The sequence below is a fragment of the Cyprinus carpio genome, chromosome B17 (assembly GCF_018340385.1).
Source record: "Cyprinus carpio isolate SPL01 chromosome B17, ASM1834038v1, whole genome shotgun sequence".
Classification (NCBI taxonomy): Eukaryota; Metazoa; Chordata; class Actinopteri; order Cypriniformes; family Cyprinidae; genus Cyprinus; species Cyprinus carpio.
The window spans coordinates 3,617,533-3,626,057 of NC_056613.1; the positions used below are offsets into that span (position 1 = coordinate 3,617,533).

Genomic DNA, 8,525 nt, shown 5'->3' on the forward strand with positions numbered 1-8,525 from the left:
ATTTCTAGCATATATGTGAATAGTGCCAAATAAACCATATAACAACAGTGCAAATACAGGTGAAACATTGTTATATAGGTGATATTTTTTAATGTTAAAATATTTTCATTATTCCAATTTAGTATTCAAAGACAACTAATTTTAGAACATTTGAGGAAATAAAGACATGTTTAGCTTGACTTTTCTGTAAATACTTTTCCAGTTGAAGATGTGTTGTCTGCAAACCTGTCTGCAAACAATCATCATTTTTTCTGTCTTGTTTAGTAACTCTATATTGGTGCAGAAATTCAAAGAACAATTTAATTTAATTTAATTTAATTTAATTTAATTTAATTTAATTTAATTTAATTTAATTTAATTTAATTTAATTTAATTTAATTTTTAAATTAAATATCAAAGTCACAAATTTTACAAACCAAAAAATGTTAAAAAGGACTAAATGATGAAGGTAACATTTCTCTTGTTCTCTCTCTTCCAGCTGGCAAGGTCAGAGAGCAGCGGTGGTGTTGTGGAGGGCTGCAGGGCTCAGATCAGTGTTCCGCAGACAGATAGCTCATCTGCAGGAAGGAGTAGAGTCAGCAGCAGGCCTCAGGTCAAGGTAGGTGCTATAGGACCCGCTTCAACACACACAACCTCTCCCTCCCGGCCACTTCTGCCGCACCGCTGAAAAACAGCCGCGGGGTCTTTTCGACGTCAAGCGTTACATTGCAAACAACCCCATTTTCCATTGCACTCCATACTGCACGTTAGCATGATTTATTAGTAGTGTGTTTTGAAATGAGTCTGTTTTGTGTTTTTCCATTGTTTGTTGCTTGTGAAATTCTGCTTGATAAAAACCCAAAGGCTCACTTCTCGATGACGCAAATGCCTGGTCTGGACCGGCAGTGTTATGGTTTAAATTATAGGCCACTGTACTTTCTACATGATGACTCCCTTACCAGTAAATTGGTTTGAAAAGCATTCATTACGTAACGTGGTCCATATATCCAGTGGGGTTAGCCTTGGAATTGTCTTCCCATTTTTCTCTGTCTTTCTCTCTTACTGTCTCTTTCTCGGTCGCTGCTGTGGCCTCATCAGCACAGGGCTGAAATAATGAACGTGTGTCAGTCTGCAATCATTTCTCTTGATGAAAAGCATATACAGCAGATGGAAAACTTAAAGAGCGCTGCTTTCTTAGTCTCAAATAAATTTCCTGACTGCAATAATATATGACACATTGTAATCTGGTGGAATTAACAGATGGAAAACCAACTTGAGCTAGTACTGGATTGGTTTTTAGGATTTGGCTTCCTTTCAGTTCATGAGCATAAATTTTGAAGGCAGTTCTGAATGATGCACAGCCCTGCGGCTAGCTAACACTTTGCAAATATTTCTAAGAAAATGTACATTTTGGTGTGTAACCACCACATACATAAATGATGAAATGATGACGGTTATGTGATACAAAAGGAAGGTCATCTTGAAGATTGTTAGTAGTTGGTGAGTCGGACACATTTCAGCAAGCGCCCGAGGCTTCAGGGACACGCTAAAAAGCAGAGAGAGCCAACTATCTGTCTCTACAGACACTATGATGTCATCCCTGCGGTCATTGTGGGTTCAGCTCACACTGCACAGTCAAATGCACTGCAGTGTCACATGACACAGAGAAGACCTGAGCCAAACTAACAAACATTCCAATCAAATGCAATGCAATTTATTGTACTTATAATATAACTTGGTCATATAACATCTTGCACATATAACATAGAGTGAATTTGAATTCAGTTGTAGACAGGATGTTGAATTGCAATGGCAAGAAGTGGAATTTCCTCAATTGCAATTCATAGTTAGTTAATTAAATAATGAATGTATAAGTTGTTGATAAAAAAAAAATCATGCATAAAAAAACAATAAATAATATAACTGAAATCCAGTATATACTTTATGTTTACATATTTCTTTACAAAAATAAAATATATATTTTTTTAATTATTTATTTACATTTATTAATATAATTATATATTTAACCATGTTTAATTAAATTATATTTAATTACATAAATAGATCTGAGAGAGTAAGAGAGAAAATAAAAGATATAAAATTTGATTTATATATTTTATACAATATTTTTTGTATATATTTTTATTTTGTATATATACATGTATATTAATTATGTACTAGATTTAGGTTATGTTGTGTTTGTGTAAATTAAAAAAAAAAACACACACACATACATATATATATATATATATATATATATATATATATATATATATATATATATATATATATATATATATATATATATATATATATATATATATATATATATATATACATTATAAATGTATATTTTTATTTATTTGTTATTTTTTGGCTCTGTTAAGCAATAAGTATGCTGTATATATGTGTTCTGGATTTAAGATCTGTGAGTTTGCAGTTGCTACAGTTTTACTAACTATATCAATCTGTTTTTCTCGTAGAGATTCTCTGGAAGTCTCGCCACACCTGTATGTAAACCCTGACTGACCCAGTGGAGGCCCTCTGAGGTCTGACACTCCACCTGTGGATAGTGATGTGGGGTCTGGAGCGGACACCTAAATGGATGTTAGTGCATGGGCCATTAGTCTGGCACTTTAGAGATCTAAGTCCTTCATCCTCAGCACCCTCATCCTCTTCCTACTTGCTGCTTTACTATTTACCCGTGACCTTTGCCCTCCTGGTGACCACCACTTCAAGCTCCACATGAGACTGAGCCACCTCACCAGTCTTCCATCATCCAGACCCTGTCTAAAAGTACACATAAACCTCTTCTATCATATCCCTGATGATACTAAACCTGATCAGCCAGCTAGCGACATCTAAGCAGGTTTAGCTGTTTCATGCCTAAACGTCAAGACATGTTATTTGAGGGTCGCCCCATCAATCAGTAATGTGGTCCTAATCAGCCTTGATTGAGACGTGACGTTGTGGTCTCTCACGTGGAGGTTATCAAACAGGCTTCACGTTACTCTCTAGCCGACTGAAGTAGCGCCACAGTTTCTATGCAACACGACGGTTGTGTGATGTTGTGTGGCATGTGATCTTTGGCAGTTTGATGCGAAACCTTTTTTTATTACTCCCTGATAAACAAAGAAATGTATAAACTTTTTGTGCCTTGCAGTTACTACATTTTGTGAAACACTGCTTCACCCCCTCATGTGTCCTGTGATCGTGAGAAAGCAGACGTGTGGCAAGGCTGAAAATGATGAATGGGCATCTGTAAATATGTAAACTGTACGTTCAAATCCTGGTGTATAATGATGTCATATTACTTCATGGTCGTGTTCCTGTTTGTGTTACGTGTCGTGGATAAATAGCTACTGTTAGACTGCATGGTGAACTATGTACAAGAAAACTTCCATAAATAAACTTAATTTAATGAACTCATCGCACACAGCATTCTTTTCACATGTACAGTAGTAAGTGAGACCTGGGCTAGTTGTCACAGTTGTTACAGCAAGGATTATTTCTAGGGATCAGGTAAGTACTGAAAGACAGTTTCAAAGTATTAACTATAATGTTAACAATGAAACAAAATTGAAGATTTTATTGCTCAACAAAACATATACAGAACAAATATTGCCATTTGCTTCTATAACAGGGATGTTATCACTATATGGGGTAAGTTGTCACAGTGTGAACCATCTGTTTATGGACATTCATGCTGACAAGTATATATTTTGAATTAAGAAATACTTGCACTATCAATCTGCATTTAAAATGCATTATGTCCTATAAATATTTATTATTTTATTCAGCAAAATTTAAATAATGGAACTTATTAATAAAACTTATTATAAATATACGTATTTTCTTAGTATTTCTAAGGCAAAACTCACACAGGCAAAACACCACAGACATTTAAAACAAAAAACAAAACATACAAAACCAAACCATTTAGCTCAGAAATTAGATAATTAAGTAATAATTAATCAAGTAATAAACTTTATAAAATTACATCATTTAACAAATGTGACAACTTGCCCCAACATGGCATTCATGAAAATACATTTATTCTGAAAGCACTTTAACCTTATAATTTCCATTATACAGTACCATTCAGAAGTTTGAGGCTATTTTTATCTTTTTGAAAGGAGTCTCTTATGCTTACCAATGCTGCAAACAGTAAAAACAACTGTGTTGTGAAATATTATTACAATTTAAAAGAACATGTTCTACTTCTATATATGTTGTGTAATTTATTCCTGTGTTGCAAAGCTGAATTCTTAGCATCACTACTCCAGTCTTCAGTGTCACATGATCCTTCAGAAAACGTTCTGATGATATCATGATGGTGTGCTGCTCAAAAAACATTTATTGTTATTATTAATGGTGAAAACAGTTGTGCTGCTTAATATTTTACTGGAAATTTTCAGGATTTTCAGGATTTGTTAATAAATAGTGAAAGTGACATGACATACAGCCAAGTATGGTGATACATACTCAGAATTCATGCTCTGCATTTAACCCATCCAAAGTGCACACACACACACCGTGAACACACACCCGGAGCAGTGGGCAGCCATTTATGCTGCGGCACCCGGGGAGCAGTTGGTGGTTCGGTGCCTTGCTCAAGGGCACCTCAGTCGTGGTATTGAGGGTGGAGAGAGTGCTGTTCATTCACTCCCCCCACCTACAATTCCTGCCGGCCTGAGACTTGAACTCGCAACCTTTGGATTACGAGTCCAAATCTCTAACCATTAGGCCACGACTTCATGAATAGAAGTTCAAAAGAACAGTTTTTATTTGGAATTGAATTTTTTTGCAACATTATAATGTCTTTACTGTCACTTTTCATCAAATGAATGTGCCCTGAATGAATAAATGTATTTTTTTTTTTTTTTTTTTTTTTTTTTTCAAACATAATCTGAACTAGATTCGGAACGGTTGTGTATATTCGTTATACATGCACATCAAACATGCAGCTGTACATATTTATAAATCTCAAACTCTTTTACCATAGCAACATACTGTAGATAACAAGTCATATACATCAGCTTTAAAGCCGTCAGCCGGTTATTTTTGTGGCTAATATGGTGTTTACAGGAAGTCCTGATGACTCTGAAGATTGCGTGATGGGCCCTCAGAGATTCAGATATACAGTGGCATCGGAACCTCTGGAACTCTTCGACAGCCAATCAAGCGCTCTCCTGATTGCGCCGCCACGGCATGATGATAAGCTCTCTGCCATAATCGCCCATCGGTGTTTGTTGATGATGAGTGCTCGCTTGCACCGGAACAAAATCAGTCGGCGGGAATGAAAGGCTTGTGGAGGACGAGAAAGCAACCTGCGTCTGGTTTCTTATGAAACGGTAGTACAGTGTGCTACTGTATCTCACCAAACCTGTCATATTTCACCCCAAAATCAAACGATTTATCTTAATAAAAGGAGTAGTTCACCCAAAAAATTTAAATTTGAAAAAAATTTACTCACCCTCAGGCCATCTGAGAGGTAGATGAGCTTGGTTCTTCATCAGAACAGATTTGGTTTAAATTCAGCATTGCATCACTTGCTCACCAGTGGATCCTCTGCAGTGAATGGGTGCCGTCAAGAATGTCTTGTGAAGCAAAAAAGTCCATTATCCATAATAGCGATTTCTCCAGTCAAAAAACAGTCTTGTCTGTATCAGGAGAGAAATATGCACAGATCAAGCACCAGTTACCAGATGTGAGAAGACAACAGGGGATGGACTTTTTCACTGGAGGACGCATTATTATGAATTATGGACTGGTATTTTGGTGAAGCAATGGATTAGTTTTAAAATGCCTAAATGATGGATTTTTTGTTTTTGTTTCACTATACGTTAATTTATGGATGTGTGGTTTACTTGTGGATTATTATGCAGCTGTTTAGACTCTCATTCTGATGGCACCCATTCACTGTGATGTAATGCTACATTTTTATAAATCTACGTCTTTGACGGCCTGAGGGTGAGTAAATTTTCAGCAAATTTTCATTTTTTGGTGAACTGTTTACTGCTTTAAGCACATTTATCTGGCAAACAGTGATCTTTTGTGTCATTTTTAAAAGCAGCAAATGCGAAAGAATGGAATCCAGAGTTCATACTGACCCCCCACCCCACCCATCAGAACTAAATAATTGCAAATATGCAATAACACAAACTTCACATATGCAATGAAAACCAGACATTATAAAACTGTCTGACCTCTTGAATCTCACAGTAAAGATTCCCAGTGTTTGTCCAGAGCTAACGCTACGGAGCCATATAACATTTGAGCGGGAAAGTCACGTTAATATTTAAAATCAGTTTTTTGGCATTGGATGATGGCATTGATAAATTAGGATGGAAATGAATTCTTACACTGTCTTCAAAACACTGCATGGTGAACAAATTATTCCCCTTTTTGCAATTAACAGGACATTTTTGTATGAAATGGAAATGGCTTTAAAGGTAGTAAAGGTCATGTGTATCGAACCATGGTGGCTTTGCAATTACAGCCAGTCAGAATGTTGATTTGGAGGCTTTGCCCAGGCATAGATGGAAAAATTAATAAGTTGAAGTCTCTTTGTTGAAAAGATCGCTGTTGATTATATGACATTATGTGACAAAGAAGACAAGTTGCGGGTGATTTTTTCCCCATGAGTTTAAGTGGGATAAAAGAACTGGAGAACAACCTTCAAATGTCAGAAATGCCTTTTTAGTTTGGTGGACATGAACTGAAAACTTTATGCTGTAGAACTATTTCTCGCTTTTGATCACAGCTGCATGAAACATGCCATTTTTTGCATTGGTAAAGATGCACGAGCTGCCTATTCTGATGTCAGATTCACTCATTTCAGTTCAACCAATTATCTTCTCTCTCCTTTCACCATTTTTTTTGTCTTCTGTATGATTCTTTAAAGCATGCGTCAATTCAAACATGTTCGGGTGTCATCAGCGCGCTGGACCGCGGGCTCGACAGTGTAAAGAAGGTTTGATGTGAAGGCACGATATTAAACGTGACATGTCACCATTACACAGAGTTCTATATCTTGACAGGATGTCTATACATCACTAGCTTTTATGTTTCAAAGTAATGATAGGCCTTTGAAAGACTGGGAAAAAGCATCATGGCTGTCCAGCTCAAGCTGTGAGGACGCTAGTCAGATCTGCGCTGCCAAATAGTATTTATAGTGAATGAAATGACCTTGTTTTCTTTATTTTTTATTGTAAGTGTTCGGTTGTACTGGAAATGGAACAGAAGAGTGAAGCACATTTACAATGACAAAGACTACAAGTGATCTTTTTAAAACCAAGAGCCAAAGTACTGATTAAATTAGAAAGTAAAATATATATATATATATATATATATATATATATATACAGCAAATAGATTTGAGCAATTTTTAATGAAAAAGATTAATGCTATAGTACAACCTTAATTGAATGTTAGCTTACCTTATACAACAAATAAGCATATTTAACAAGATATATTCAAATCTATCTATCTATCTTATAGGTATCTACGTATCTATCTATCTCTCTATCTATCTATCTGTTTTTAAGTAGATATTTAAAATCTGAAAATTCCATCATTATAATTTTTGTTGTGCGTGTATACACATATATAAACTCTCTCAATGTACTGTATATATACTCAACAAAACAATTATTATAAAGTATATTCAATAAAATAAGATTTTTCTGGTGAAAATCTATTTTATATTCAGTACTGACTTATATATATATATATTAAAAGTTAAGTACATGGTTGGTCTCAGATTTGAATATTTTATTTAAAAATGTTATATGTATATTTTGATTGTTTGTCTGTGTATACTATTTCATAAAATTGCATTTTTCTCTTTGTTTCTCTATTGTGAATATGGACATGGTTTTACATTAGGTATATTTATATTACAAAAGCTCAATTTTTTAGCTCATTTGCAATTGTTTTGTCAGATCACTACAAATGATATAAAAAATACAAATTTCTAGATTCTTTATAATGAGTCTTATTTCAAAAATACATAAGAAACATTAATGTACCAGACACTGTAACATTAAACAGCGTTAAATGAGACCGATTAGGACACAAATGCCAAGTTGCCTCTTTAACATCTGCATTCCAGATGATCTACGAAAGCTCTATTCCACAGCAGCAGGAGTATTACGGGTTGCATGTGGCCCAGGTGTGGTTTGTGATATATCACAGGTTTGGGGGATCAGATATCTCACAGACAGCAGCAGTAACAGGTTTGGAGAGGGTGTGAGAATCGGCGGGTGACACAGGTGCCGCCCCCATTAAAACACTCCACAGTGTGCTGAGTTTGTTCATGTTATTTGTAGGGTGAGTAATTGGATTCCAGACGTGTCATCAAAGCATATTAGAAAACAATCCGATGTGAAATCACACGGCGGGCTAAAAGGCCACGTGCCGCTTACCATCGAGAATAAACAAAATCCATGATGTCATTTGCCTTTGGCCCGTCCAATCAATCATTTCCACGCCATTTTCCCCTCCCCAGCTTTGTGTGTAATTTCCCACAGAAGTTCATTGCT

General features: G+C 35.6%; 1 protein-coding gene across 3 annotated transcripts in view; it reads left to right on the forward strand.

Annotated features, from left to right (window-relative positions):
- LOC109106976 (A-kinase anchor protein 6-like) overlaps positions 1-3,404 on the forward strand; it is a 128,443-nt gene extending 125,039 nt beyond the window's left edge. For all 3 annotated transcript variants that reach the window (XM_042743211.1, XM_042743213.1, XM_042743212.1), the window contains 2 exons: positions 479-598; positions 2,463-3,404. In XM_042743211.1, the coding sequence (XP_042599145.1) occupies positions 479-598; positions 2,463-2,504 (162 nt within the window). In that variant the 3' untranslated portion in view covers positions 2,505-3,404. The remainder of the gene's footprint in view (positions 1-478; positions 599-2,462) is intronic.
- Positions 3,405-8,525: the final 5,121 nt, after the last annotated feature.